Raw genomic sequence first — 15,451 nt, 5'->3', positions numbered from 1 at the left:
GGACAATGTAGAACATGCACAATTTTATTTTTAAGAATTCATTCTGTTCTACTAAATATTAGTTTTAAATTTTTACACTTGCAAATAAGTATTTTTGAGAAAAAAAACTTCAATTTGAATTTCTACTGAAATGTCCACTTCGACATGGCAGCAGTGAAACATCACCTGGTCAATGACCACTTCCCTCTCTACCAGTTACTTTAGGGAGCCACTGCAAAAGTATAAAAATAAACCATTCAAGCACATATGAACAAAAACTATCATGCAATACCCCTTGAAAGTTAATGTTAAGAATGCTCAAAAATTTAGAAATCTGTGTGAGAACGAATTAAGTGGTGGTTTTTTTGTCACGATTGTGACAGTATTTGTACGAAAATATAGTTGTTATGTAGTAATTTTTACAAACGTTGGCTTTTAATAATGAAGAAAAGTGAATATAAATGTTAAATCATCAGAAACAGGCCTAGAGCTATGAATAAATAAAGATACTAGCTGTAGGCATAACTAAAAAGTATTTCAGATAGTACATGTCGGCTTAAATAATGCTGGTAAGAAATTAATGGCTATCTATTTTTTTATGGCTTTGTCTGCACAAGCAAATGTTCAGTGTGCCACAAGGTGTTTCCTGGAATGCTGTACCCACGACTGCCACTAGATTGGTTGCTCTTGGCAGTGGGCAAGGTAGCTTCACCTGTCACAAACCCGGGCATGTGTGTAATAAAAGTTATGAGTCCACTAAACTTGCTGTTTGACTACATATTTGAACATGTTTAAACTCTGTCGAAAACTCACATAATATTCTGGGACTGAGATAGGAGCACATGTCAACAGCACATCTACATTATGTGCACTTCGAGAAATTTTCAAGCAGTCATTAACTAATACAAATAGATTAAGTTAAGAGTTCCAGAATCGTGAGAATAATACAAAGACTTTCAAAATTACTTCTTATAATAAATTGTTAGTAAAAGTATTTTAAACAACAAAAATCTTTTGGCACCATACGGTTAATTGTGGTCCTACTGTTCTACCCCGAGTAAAAATACATCCACTTTTAACTACGACGGTAATCTTTTAACAAACAATGCCGTAAATGACTGGAAGACCTGAACACAAAAACTTTTACGGATAGTTCCAAATTTCTCACATGAAAACCAATTTCAATCAGCATTACATACGATCACGGCTAACATGGTAAGAGAAACAATGCCCACCAACTGATTTTGCCTCCTGACAAAGAGCTAATCACAAAGCATTCTCAGCTCATTAGAAACGTGAAAATTTCTGACATCATCATCATATATTTTTTGCTTATGAGTTGTTTAAGGTCTCAGTGGCACACACTTATTTTAATTAACCATAATCCCACACTGTCATAGTGGTTTCAATGAATAACCTTATACAGACATGTAGTAATCTATGTTTAAATTTAGTTTGTTATAATAAATGGTGTAGAAATACCATCATACTGAGCAAAGTGTTTAGTAACCAAACAAAAAATAATAATAGTGTGTTATATGTAACTAAATAAAAAATCACTTACAAAAGTGTGTCACAAATAGTTGCATGCACATGTCATTGATGAATATTTAAATCTTTAGTGTAAAAATTTCATACAAAATTTTATATTCTTTAATTTTCAACTTAATTGGTGTTTGTGTTAAAAACCTATGTTAAAATTAGAGTATCTTATTATACATAAAAAAAATTGGGAGTAAAAGGCATACAACATACTACTTATGCTTAAAATAGATTAAAGTAGAAAAGAATTGTTCTCAACTGTACCACGATCCCTGGATATCTTGCGAGGACGAGTCCTCCCACTTTGTGGAAGTGGTTGTCTATGTTTTTTACCTTTCCTCCTGTTAGAACGTACAACACGTGATAAAACGTTCCCTTTGGTGGCACGTTCATTTCCTTCTGTATTCCATTCTTCAGGGTTCGTACTATTTCCAGTCCACTCCACATAAGGAAAAATAGGTGTTCTTTGACTTGAATGCAATTTTTCGAAAATTCCTGATGCACTAACATTTTTATTTAAAACATCAGTGAAGAGTTTTGTCTTAAGAATGACATCAGACATATTTTCTTTATTTAAGGAACTTTTATTTACAATATTTAAATTTCTTACATGAACTATGGCATCATTTGATAAATTTGAAATATCACTACCTCCTTCTGATTTACCAAAGTTAATTTCATATCTTGGACGTGTGTTTACAAAATTAGAGTTTAATTTTATTCCTGACAACTGGGTAGTATCATTTTTTTTCTTGAAAACTCCCTGAGAATTTGTACTGGTACCTATTTTATCTGTACTGTCAGATAGATTGCTTAAATGAATGGAACTAATTTTTCCAGAATTTTCCAATATACTCTTGCTGAGATAAAATATCTTCTCTTGCAAATCTTGTTGAACAGAAATTTTGTGTAAAATATCCATTTGCAAGGACAGTTTTTCTTCCATCTCTATTTGCCTGATTTTCAAGTGTATTACAGCCATTCCAAGAAACATACAAAATAACACAAGCATATTATAAACAACTTTTTCAATAATGAAACATGCACTTCTTGCTTGATGAGTGGCTGTTTTTGTTACAATCTATTCTTGTATCACAATCACAATCTGAAAGAAAGACAAAAACCACACACAATAAAACTTTTTTCAAAATTTATTTTAGCACAATATAAGGACCAATTCAATCCCTACCTTTCTGAATAATTAACTCACTTTAATAAAAATAATAAAATTAATATAATATTTACAGATAAATAGTGTGAAATGGGAGTGCCCAGAAGGGCATTACTTCAAACTACCTAATATTTAAAATGTTATTTTTATTTGGTGACATAATAACAATGGTGAATAAATGAAAAAAAAAAAAATAGTGGACACATAAATTGATGTTAGATGAGACATTTGCATGGTTTATTCTTCCAGGGTAAATCTAGATACAGCATTTTTGTTTTGTGAGGTGATGATTCCCTATCACAAAAATTAGTTTGAAAATGTAATTTTCTTAAGTCTATTACACTGCCCATTTAAGTATGGGCAGGACGTTTTTCTGCAAATTGTACACTCTCCCACATACAATATGACAAAAAGGGGTGGTCTACAGCAGCAATTAATTAAACTTGTCAAAATCTCATTTATTTTATGTAACTTCTGTAAGCAATTCAAAAAGTTTGGCTTTAAAGTGATAATTTTTACTTAAAATGACATATACTGCAACAATGTTGCAAAATAATTTACCTAATGAAAAATTACTACCAAACTTGGAATTAATGAAAATGAATGAAATGGAATTCACAGGGCACATTGTAAATAAGGCCTTTAGTGCCCATGGCAGTTTCAGTAGTTCTTAAAAACCTAACATAAAAAGCAATAAATTAAGTACTAACAAAAATTCCTGAAAATACACTTAAAAAATACAAAGCACTAACAACAAATGTGCAGAAATAATTTAAAACAACAAAATTGTACAAAATTAGCTCTAAGCACTATACTATTTGACGAATAGGCACTAAATGAATAAAAATATTCATAAAATTCCTCGTAATAATAAGAATATGCCTACAAAAGCCAAAGCCTGCTGCGCTGTGAGCTTGACGAGGAACACATGCTGCTGATGACATACGCCAGCAAGCTGAGCTGTGATTGGCTAGCGGACCTCAAATCACATGCGTAGTCACAGCCATCTGGTTGGAACAGCCGACCGGGAAAAGTTTGGGGCATGGCGTGATACGTGCATGACTTTTGAGAAAACTCGGCGAGTTTTTGCAATTCTAGCCATTGGAGGGGCTCTGACCAAGACAACAGGATGTAGTTAAGTATTTTTTTTTTTTGTTACCAAAGGGCATTTATACGGGGTAAGTTGTTGTTGTGGGTGTTTGTTGGTTATTGTCAGGCGGGATGTCATGAGGCAGACTCAAGGCAAGCTAATGGCCTACTCTGGTGGGTTATTTAATTTGTAATCAAAGTTGGGCCTGATGGAAATGATTATTTTTCCTATATTGTAAACTCACTGTTTTAGGTCCACTAAGCTAAATGATTTAAATTATGGTTTCGTATTTTAGCACAGTGGACCAAACAATCGGAAATCTAATGCAGTGTCGTAGTTAAAATTTAGATAATTATTTTACCCCTACAATCATTTAATTTTAAAAACATGATGGATACATGGACGTAGTTATGCAAAAAGGAACCAACCCACATAAAATCTATTCTGAGTATTTTGAAGTAAAAGTTAATTATAAATTTTAATTCTCCTATTGATAATATAATGTGGACATAATTTTAATGGTCTAGTACAGGGGTCGGCAACCTGCGGCTCGCGAGCCACATGCGGCTCTTTGGATGTGAAGCTGCGGCTCTTTAGTTCCGTTCCAGAAATACTGCATCACCAGGTCATTTATACAGAAAATACTTTTTTATTACAAACCAGTAGTAAGCCTGGTTTTTTTTTCTACGCTTGTTATATTTTACTAAACAATATGTCATCAAGCAGTTAAATTATCAATTTGTCATCCGACCGAGGTTTTCGTTTTACTAGTACTTACGGGCTGTGCTGTTAGTAAGTGTTTAATTGTTTTAATTTTTTACTAATATAAGTAATTATCTAATAAGACCATATATGATCTAATTTGTTGTGAAGAAACACTACTTATATATGAATAAATTTTTCTTATGAATAAATAGATTAGTTTTTTTTATCAAAAAACTTTATTATGCAAGTACTATTTATTGTTGGCAAGAAAAATTTTTGTGGCTCTTTAAAAACTTTGAAATTTTGTAAATTGTAATTTTTGGCTCTTCCGACTCAAAAGGTTGCCGACCCCTGGTCTAGTATAAATACTGATATAGTAATAGCAACGACGGTACGATCAACCTTGTACCATTTTAATTTATTTTCAAATAAAATATAACAAAATTGTGGGTTGGTTCCTTTTTGCATAACTATGTCCACATGTCGGGTAGATTCGTTTCGTTAAGTTAAATAAGTTATCAAAAATTGTCTATAAGAGTTTTTTAAATTATGGTTGTAATTTATTTATTATTTATTTATTTATAAATTGTGACATGCACACCAACACTCTGAGAAGAGATTACAGTGATGTGCACGGTACAAAAAAACAAACACAATACACAAGAGACACCACAGACAAAGGACACAAAACAAAAAAATTAAAAACAAAAAATTAATAAATTCAAAAATACAAAAAAATTAGTGAATTTAGAATAATAGTAAATTTAGAATACCAACAAACAAAGATACATAGTTAATTGAGTTGACTGCAAGTGCTACTAAAATAATTTACTACGTAATTGGTTAAGCTTGTTACTATTAGGTCTAATCTATTATAATTGCTTATTAATCTAAAAATAATATTTTTCCTCTTGATTGAACAGAAAGTAGATGTAAGTCGACTATGATACTGGGGAACTCTTAAACCAGTATTATCTAAGATGTATTTACAATTGATTTTAGATTAATAACAATTGGAAATAAAAAGATGCACGCCGATCAAAAAGTGATGTTAATTTAGGAGGGGGAAATGATTTTTGAGTAATAAGTTTAATACATTTGTTTGAATATTTTCAATTTTATCAATATCAGATGAATTAATGTTGTTCCATATTACTGAACAATATTATAATATTGACCTAATAAGTGCTAAGAAAAGAGAAATAATGGAATCTGAATTAATGGCATGGTAAGTAATATATTTAATTAGGTCAAGTGTTCTTCGAGAACTAGAAATTAAAAATTCTACATGTTGATGAAAAAATAATTTAGAATCAAGAAAAATTCCAAGATCTTTTAAAGCAGTCATTTTTGGAATTAAATTATCTAATTTGTACTCATGGTTTATAGGAAAATATTTCCTAGTAAAGGAAATTATTTTTGTTTTATCATGATTAAGGACAAGATTTGATTTGCACCAAAGATTAAATGCCTTGATGTCAGATTGCAATAAAATGCAATCATTGACCAAGATGATTTTTCTACAGATTTTGAGATCATCTGCAAAGAGAACACCAGTAGAGTGGGACGAGACATGTGTGATATCATCAATATATAGATTAAAAAGTAAAGGACATAAAGTACCGCCCTGAGCAACACCAGAATAGGCATTGTGAAGAGTTGAATTACTGTTATTAATAGAAACGAAGAAACTTCTGTTACTGAGGTAACTATAAAACCAATTAACAAAGTTGCCAGATAAACCAAAATTGGATAGTTTAACAAGTAGAAGTGGATGACTAACAGAATCGAAAGCTTTGGCTGGATCAAAGTAACAGGCATCAACCTGACCCCTGTTAGTGACTTCATAGTAGATAGGATTGAGGAAGGTAATTAAGTTTGTAGCAGTAGACATTCCAATTCTAAAGCCATGTTGATTTACAGAAAGTCTATTTTTTAAAGGAAAGTTCATAATTTTGAATATAATTTTTTCAAAGATTTTAGAAAAGCCATTTAATAGAGATATAGGTTGATAGTTTGAGACCTTTAATTTAGAACCACTTTTGTGAATCTGGATAACTTTGGCAATTTTCCATTCATCAGGAAATACTTGAGTTTTTAAACTCATGTTAAATAAGTGAGTTAAAAGAGGAACTAAAAGATGAGAACAGCCTTTCAATATGAAATTTGGTATCCCGTCCGGACCCATTGACATTGATGGTTTTAACGTCTTAATGCCCCAAAGTACTAGACTTTCCAATATTATTGGAACAGAAATTGTGTCATGTGATAAAGATGAACAGAAAACATTGTTTGTCATAAATTATTGAAGCATGATAAAAATGTTCATTTATGTATTTTAATTTGAACATAATTTATCTATCTGTCTCAAGCCAATCGACACAATATAAATGTGGTTCTGAATGCTGATGTAAAGTCCTTTCTTAACTTGTTTACTTATTTATTTCTTTTACTTGTGCAAGTCATGCATTTTGTGTAATAATGAGATGCTATTTCTTTTTAAAATACTCTATAAAGACTTTATATGTTGATAATTATTCCATACCGTTCATGCATCTACGTCTTATCTAAATAATTACCATAGTAAAATAACCTAACAGTTGCCAGGCAGTTTAGTTTATCTGTAGTTTGGTAGGAACACACACAAATTTCTCTCAATGTTATTTACCTCTCAGCTCTCAGCTAAGCGAGTTATCTGTACTCATATGTTTTAGTAATTTCATCAGATATGTTATGTTTAATGTTTTTTGTAATAATTTTTTTACATCACATAGTGTATACCCTCAGCAGAGAATCCCTATTTTTTAAATAACTAAAGGCTAATCTAAAAGAGGTGTGCTATTCAAAGTGCCAATGCACAGATGACGAAGTGGAGTATAGCACAGGCTAGATTTCATTGGCCAGAGGGAGAGAGTGGCACTTCTGTGATCAAGCATTCCAGACACACAGCTAGACAGCATACACTAGCTTCTACTTTATCAAATACACAACTTCGAGGTGCACGGAACCAAACTGGTTTAACATCGTCAACATCAAGGTCAGTACAAATGAATGAGGGATGAAACAGTGAATGGAGCAGTGACAGAATGTGTCGGTGGGGGGAAGAAAATCCACCAGGTTACAGAAATGTCTGCAATGTTTGCCACTTGTAAAAAAACCTGAGTTTCACCATGCATTGTCTTGGTGGGAGGCCAGTAACCTGACCACTCAGATTGAATGGCTGTGAAAGCCGTTAAAGCACACTTGTGAAGAAAACCTCAACAGATAAAACTAAAAGACTGAAAAGTAGTAAAAAATAGCACACAGTTCTTCGGTTAAAACAGACTAAAATGTTTGAAACCCAAACTGATACCACTAGTCACCTGTGACATATGTATTTAAAAATTAACAAAATTGTAAAACAAATGTGATTAAAAAATCTTGCAAATCAAACATGGTGCCAATTGTTTAGTAAAATCTCCTAAATTTAGTCCTGCTGTGTCTATAGTGATTGTGGGGGGTAATGACATAGCCTGTTTTTTATTAAAATACGTTAACAGGAGATGCAAATAACACACATAAAGGCCTGGTAGATCTTGGCATTGCAAAATGCAAGTGTTCTAGATGTAATAACACACTATGAGTGGATATGAGGAGTCAGTTCACACATTCAAACACCAAAAGATCTTCTTGCCTACAGTAATTAGAGGATTACTAGCTTCAATGCACATTCTGACCACAGGACTGGTGCAAAATATAATTTTTACAATTTATACACCAGTATACCACAGTTATTCTGATAGACTGCCCCGCAGAAAAGGTAAACCAAGGAGCCATAAACACTTTTGCTACAGATAAAGGCTCAGTAATACAGAGAATAATTTCTCTGCCTGTGCTCCAACTCAAACTACTAAAGATACTTGCTTGTGTTTTACATATTTGTAGTAAACATTATTAGGATTTCATTTGTTTGTATTTTAACTCTTGGCAACGCTGAGTAAATAAGTTAAGCTGGTATTACAATAGCTTAAGTGTCCGTTTGTCAGGTACAAAGCAATTTACAACACTGTTAGTCCGTGAGAAAAATTGAATTTTGGAGAAAATTTCTACTGAATAATTAGATTAGTTTAATAATCATGTACGTGCTTAGAGTTATAAATCATTTAACTCAATATTTTTCACTCTGGTATTTATTTCAACATTTTCAGAGTTACCACACGTAATTAATTACACTTTGGTGAATTAGACAATTTTTGTTTCAACACAACCTTTAAGGTGGCTGCCTGGTTAGGTCCTAAAAAGGCACGCAGAGCTCCACGTGTTAAAACGCCATTCACAAACCACTTGAGATTTTAAAAGTCTCATTACGAATAGCATTTAAGAGCCATTGCATGTTTCTATTCTAGTTTTGTTCCACGGTTTCATCTATACCGTGTGTATTTTTGAACAATGAAAAAGGCTAAAACGGGTATGAAAAATTCAACACACAGTACATATTATAAGTGGTATAAAGGCATGTAGAGAGTCTTTATCTTTAATATTCCATCATTAAATGATAAGGTTACTGCTACAAGTCTCACAGAGGTGCATTACCAATGCAAAGACTCCATGTGCCTGTCACATAGAGGCGTAGAGGTGTGCAATACATGGGCCAGTGTCACCCTTAGCACCCGTGCTGTTAGAGCTCATGCGCCTGGCCAGGCTGCCACCTTAAAATGTGTTCAAATATAATTAGGGATGGGGCGACCGAATCCAATATCCGCCGAATCCTAGGGATTCGAAGGTTCGGCGGGTCTGATATAGGATTCGTCAAAGGATTCGGTTTTTTACTATTTACGGGAAAAGAATACGGTAAAACTCGCTTACGAGGTCCCGCATGATAGGTTTTTCCGTATAAAGCGTTTAAATTGCCCGAGGTCTCATCATTTACGCCATTAAATGTGTGATATAATGTCCGTTAAAATTTTTTTCTGAAACTTCCTGTCTCAAATAATGGCCCACGTAAATATGAAGAAAAGACAAATGAACAACAACATACGAAGAAATATGGATGATGTACCATAACTACAGTACAAACCCAATAGTTATTTTAAGATAATTACCATAATAAGAACTAAAGATTCTTTGTAGAATACCATAATTACTACAGAAGCATGATAGCTACCATATTTGTACTATAGTTACCGTAACAACTGAGATGTCTATTTACCGTGATAGTAATGTATTATTTATTTATGACATATAAAATTAAAGAACATTGTTGGAAAAAAAAAAAGTTAAACTTTGATATGTACGGTTGGTACATGTTGCTAAGAAATAATGCGATCTGAAAGAATGCAGTACTACTACGAAAAGTGAAAATGGTACTCGTGGTTTTTTAGGTTATGGCAGTCGCTTTTGTTTTTCAGTAATATCGGCCGAAAATTAACGAGCGTACTGTATCGGAAGTCGGCAGAAATGCCGATTCAACTAAATATTGGCAAAATCGGCTTCTTCAATACAGCTCTACATTTAATGACATGAGTAAACATATTTCAGACTTCAGGATATTGAAAAAGACTTTAATTTCCATGTAGGTTTATTGTGTGTATGTTTTTTTGCAAGTGTAAATTGAATGAAGTAAAATGCTTTTATTTTTATTACTTTCAATTGATTAAACTTTAATGACCAGTTACAGATATTTATGACACTAATTTTGAGGTTAAGCAATTTTACTAAAGCATTCCAGCCAAGCAGGTTGCCAGCGAGAGACGCTTCTCTTTTGCTGGAAACACTATCTCCAATCGTAGAGCTTATTTAACTCCTGAACGTGCAGAACAAATTATTGTTCTGCATGATAGATTAAAGAACAGAATTTAATACTCTGTGACAATCTCTCTAAGAATTTTTGTGCTGAAAAGTGGAAATGTTGAAACAACGTGAATGTACTTTTCAAACAACATGATTTTTTGGTGCTAAGTTTGTTGAAGCTCAGTAAGGACTCAAGAAAAATTGACAAGGATGAAATTTTTCCAAAGATATGGTACATTTACACAAACATATACTTGGTTATGTTAGTTGGATGATATCTGTTACTAATGAACCAATGGAAACAGGTAAGATCAATGGAAAAAAATGTTATTTTTTATCTAGCAGTGCAAAATGTAAACACACACTGTAAATAGTTACCCAAAATTAATAAGCCCACTTCATTTTAATACTTTATTCAAACATTATACTAAGTATAAGATAAAAATAATTTCCCAAAAGTGTAACTGTACCACAAAAGCTCGAGCTCGGCTCGAAGTAAAATTCTTAGGCTCGCAGACCTCTAGCTTATTTATAGAAAAAATCCTAACCGCTAATCTGTACTAAAACTGAAATTTCTCAAGAAAAATTTTTTTGTCTTTATATACACTTATACCAGAAATGTACCAAACTACATGTGATAAAGTCAAGGGACTTTTAGTGCAAGCAGAATACATCTCACTTACATTAGATATGTGGACATCATCTATTAAAAGATTCGGGTTTGGGTTCGAGATTCGGCAATTCCAGTCGAGGATTTGAGTTAGGATTCGGATTTGAGGAAATCAGGATTCGCCCCATCCCTAAATATAATATATAAAAAATTATATAATCATCTAAAAAATTACACAAATTTCAAAACTAATACAATTGTAAGAATTGTGTGTTAAATTAGTTTAGATACATTAAATATACTTTTTTTAATAATGTAGATGTTTAGTTACATTTAAAAATTACTTTAAAATTGTGTGAAAGGTTGAGTAGGTTCCCTACATTAGATATACTGTTAAATTGTGAGAACTATTGGGATAGATGGCTAGATTAAGGTAGTTACATTTTATATCTGTAATTCCTAAACAATTGTTCAACAATTTTACATCATTTTAATGTACCTAAGTTAAGCAAATCTAACCTAACGTAACCTTAACAACCATACACAATTTTTTAAAATATTTAAAAAAAATCTATAGCCTAACCTAATCAACCACCCAAACAAGTACATATCAAGTATTTCTAATGTAGCTAATATAAACTAACCAACCATTCTCACAATGTAACAACAGTTTTAAGTAATTTTTTTAATGTTGCTAATCTTATGTATCTAACCATCCACATTAGTATAAAGTAATTTTAATGTAGCTAACATATGCTAGGTAAATTTCTGGAGTTACAGCTTTTCCATTAAAAAAAAATTAATAAATAAAATTACAAAGCTTTTTTTTCAAAGCTAAAGACCTTCCCCTATTTACCCTAAAAACAGTGTTTGAAAATTCCAACTTGATTCCAAAAAACTCACGTTTATTGGTGAAGTGGTACATTGTTGTCCGTATTACATTACCGGCATATTTAACGATGGTGTTTATCTGTTTTGGTACTACTTGTGTCAAGTTTGGTTTTGAATTAGTAAGGAAAATAAACCTGTACATAAAATAATGTGTGTTTTAACAATTTTAACTATCACGATAAATTAATTAATGTAGCCAGTGCAGTAATGTGGCCACCGCCATGCATTAGTCCCTAATGTGATTGCAAATAGCTTGCCTCAATATAGTGACAGGTATCAAGTGACATACCAAGAAACTTGCTGCAATAGTGAGATAAAATCAATAAAAAAGGAAAATACTGATTTCAAAATTGCAATTAACATTGTACGACACTTAATAACTAATATTTAATGACAGCTTATGATTTTAACATCCGTCATTATTGAGGCACACTATTTGAAAGCAAAGTAGAGACTTACACATGGTGACACCTGCATTTATGCAGTCCACCAAAATTAATTTGCCTTCATAGTTGCAATAACAAAAACACCAGTTACATTACGTAAAAAATGATTTTCATTATGAATAAAATTCACTTGAAACAAGTAATAGCAAAACAGATAGACACACACAGTTTTTTACATGGCACCAATGAAAGACTGACATTAATACATTATACTCATAAAATGTTTTCAGAATATAATAAAAATTTTAAAAGATTAAATAGAGGAAAGACTAAAGTGTCCACAACCATTTTTGTAATTATATTTTTGTATGGAAAAACTGTGAAATTAGTAATTTACCTTAACCTAACCAACTCTTCTCATAATTTTATACTACTGTTCACATACCTAACCTAAATAACCAATCTTTAGAATGGTCACTTACTAGTAAAACTGTTAGACAAAACACGACAACCTCTTAGATAATTATTAGACAATATATAGGCCTATCAGGAAGTAAAAAAATTACATTTTGACATTTTTATAATAAGTTTTATGGAAAAGTACCTCTCTTTCAGAAATACCAAAACACATTTAAGATTTTTAAAATTTCTTTTAATTTTTTTTCTTCAGGTGAAGATGTGGATATTTTCCTTAAGTTTGTAAGAACATAAGCTGGGAAAATACAAATGATACGCCATGTTGTTTACTTTATCAATATATTTAGGAATAGGGACAGGGTAAGGATACAACTATTCCTGGCACATCGGTACAAAATGGAACACACCACAAGCTTCCTTCCTTAAAAGCTTTTTAGGTCATACAAATAATTTCATTTTCTTCCAATAAAACAAATTAATAAATTAAGACATCTCAATGCAAACATTCTCTGAATTCCGCTCCCTCTAACATGCTGTTCTTGTTCCACAAAAAAAACCATGACAAAACCTACAGCAACTTATTTACTAAAGTCATGACTTCTGTTTAATTTTAAAATTCATTAAAACAAAAATTCTCGCACTTTGTTATACTCACCATATATAAAAAAATTAAGAATAATTATTGTTTTTTTTTTATGGTTAGAAACAATAATAATTACACTCTTCCCGCTTAAATTCCACAAATATAAATATCATAGATTACAAGCATGTGATAAGTTACTTCTGTATAAAGAAACTTTTTGTAAAGAACAGAGAGCTAGTTTTAAACATTTCATTATCAATACTGAGCAATACGAACAGGAAATGCTGCTTAGTTCACGAGAAAAATCTTTGATAGCACGGTTATTTACAGGAAGCCTACACTTCACAGGGATCCGTGTAGGCTCCTAAGCTAACCAAATATTGTTTCGTGCTCGTTGAAAAAAGTGGGTGTTTAAAGTTATCTACAAAAATTATTTATTTAGCTTCGGTTCTGAACAAATTAAATAGTTTAAGGAGGTATTAGAAGAAAAATTATATGATTGATATGGGTGTGAAAAGAAAAGACTAAAGTTGGTTATATAGATTCTTAAGTAAAAAATATTAATTTTTGTGATTTAGTAAAAAAAAAATTTGGTTATTCATTTTCAGTTAGAGACAGTACTGTAGGCCTACATGTAACAGCAGATAAGTATTAGTTCTGAATTTGTTTCAGATTTGAATTTGATAGTTGCTGCAATTAAGCACAAACCCAGTGGCATATCATATTTCTACCTTTCTCTCATTCTTCTTCTGAATTGTGCTGCACAACTTCCTAACATACACAATACTCATCTAAGACATTGCTTTCCCAAATTGTTCTCACTATCATCGAGTTTTTCAACATTTGTTGTTCTCCTCTCTTTAAAAACATACTTAGAGTTTTCCCTAAACTTGCACGCTTCCCCTATGAACATTTTACCCCACCTCTCCACATCACCCCACCCTGTTCAATACTTGATTCACCCTTACTTGCATCTCCATCAGCCTTTTATCATTCAGCTCTCCCACCCCTTTTTTTTAATCACCAGAAACATACACAGACATAAGGCTGCAAGGAGTATATCCTCACCCCTCTCTTATCATACAAAATCCTTAAAAAGCTGACACCGTTCCGGCTGCCTCCCCGTCAAAGCTATCAAGTTTTTGCGGAATGGGTCTCGGGGTTTGGGTTCGGCCAAGTGGCGGGAGGCAGGGACGTGTCCGTAGAGGTGATCCTTGGGCTGTTTAGGCCACCCAAGACGCCTTACACTACAAATGATACACTCCGCGACGTGAAGTGTGGTTTTTATTACACATCAACCTCTACATGGTGCTATCCATCCCCTGGCCGCGACAGTTCGGAGTTAGAGAGCTCTGCGCGTGTACGGCTGTTCGGCGATGACCCCGCTTACAATGGAGAGGGGGGGAGTTTTGAGAGAACAGTACGTGGCGGACGTTGCTGCTAAGACCTGCGCAGTGATGCATGGCCAGTGGTGTTGTAACTCACGATCTAGATGCGGTTGCGGAATTGGCGCGAAGGTGGCCTCTCAACGTTGCGCGAAGACGATCAGCCTCTTCGAGCTCCCGGTGGGTACTGCCTCGCTCGTGCAGCACAGCGCTACAGCAGGCCTGCCAATTGCGCGCCAGAAGCGCAGCGCGCGGGAAACAGACGCGGCCAAGTTTAGGACCTATTCGCACGTTGAACAATTGCATTAACAAATAAAAACATTTGATGATATATACATTACATAGTTTATGTCTGTGAGAGAAAACATGTGCCCTTGAATGCTATAGTCCGGCGGAAGCACATTGCCACACCCGGCGGAGTGCTTCCGCCGAGGTGGCCGGTAGTGGTGCTAGCTGCGGGTCGTTCGGTGCACTCACACTCGTTGCATCATGTTGCACTCGCGGGCGTGTTCAAGGCACACGGCTTTGAGAGGCGTCGAAGAGGCATCGCGGCCTGTGCGACTAAGAGGCGCACTATCGGCTGGCGTCAAAGCTATCATTTTCATCACTCCTATTCGTCAAAACTGTTGGGAAAAGGAAATATTCTCCTTTTTCATTGTAATCAAATCTTTTCCACTTTCCTTTCACCCACCTAGCTACTATTCTCTGCAAACTCAAGTTCCTTCTCAAGCACTGTGTTGTATGTATCCCATTCTCCAAAAGTACCTCTATCATGGGGCAAACGATGTAATGTTTGTAATGTTGCTTTCCTCCTCTTTAAGCACCAGTACAAAAATCTAAATTGCGTATAGTTGACGTCGCCCAATGGCTCCCTTCGTTCGCGTAAGCCATCATGACACCTCAATGCCTCTCTGGGGTGCGTG

General features: G+C 33.6%; 1 protein-coding gene across 5 annotated transcripts in view; it reads right to left on the bottom strand.

Moving 5' to 3' along the window:
• Nucleotides 1–13,309, bottom strand: part of LOC134529429 (uncharacterized) — a 53,426-nt gene extending 40,117 nt beyond the window's left edge. For 2 of the 5 annotated variants that reach the window (XM_063363506.1, XM_063363509.1), the window contains exons 1-2: nucleotides 13,216–13,309; nucleotides 1,786–2,626 (exon numbers count right to left, since the gene is read on the bottom strand). In XM_063363506.1, coding sequence (XP_063219576.1) covers nucleotides 1,786–2,533 — 748 coding nt within the window. In that variant the 5' untranslated portion in view covers nucleotides 2,534–2,626; nucleotides 13,216–13,309. Of the gene's footprint in view, nucleotides 1–1,785; nucleotides 2,627–12,747; nucleotides 12,927–12,967; nucleotides 13,154–13,215 lie in introns of those variants that run through there. The other 3 variants (XM_063363510.1, XM_063363508.1, XM_063363507.1) reach the window with 3 other exon arrangements.
• Nucleotides 13,310–15,451: the final 2,142 nt, after the last annotated feature.

Source organism: Bacillus rossius, chromosome 2 (genome assembly GCF_032445375.1).
Source record: "Bacillus rossius redtenbacheri isolate Brsri chromosome 2, Brsri_v3, whole genome shotgun sequence".
In the NCBI taxonomy this organism is placed as follows: domain Eukaryota; kingdom Metazoa; phylum Arthropoda; class Insecta; order Phasmatodea; family Bacillidae; genus Bacillus; species Bacillus rossius.
Note: the sequence above shows the minus strand (reverse complement) of the source record. Positions and strands in the feature narration are given on the sequence as shown.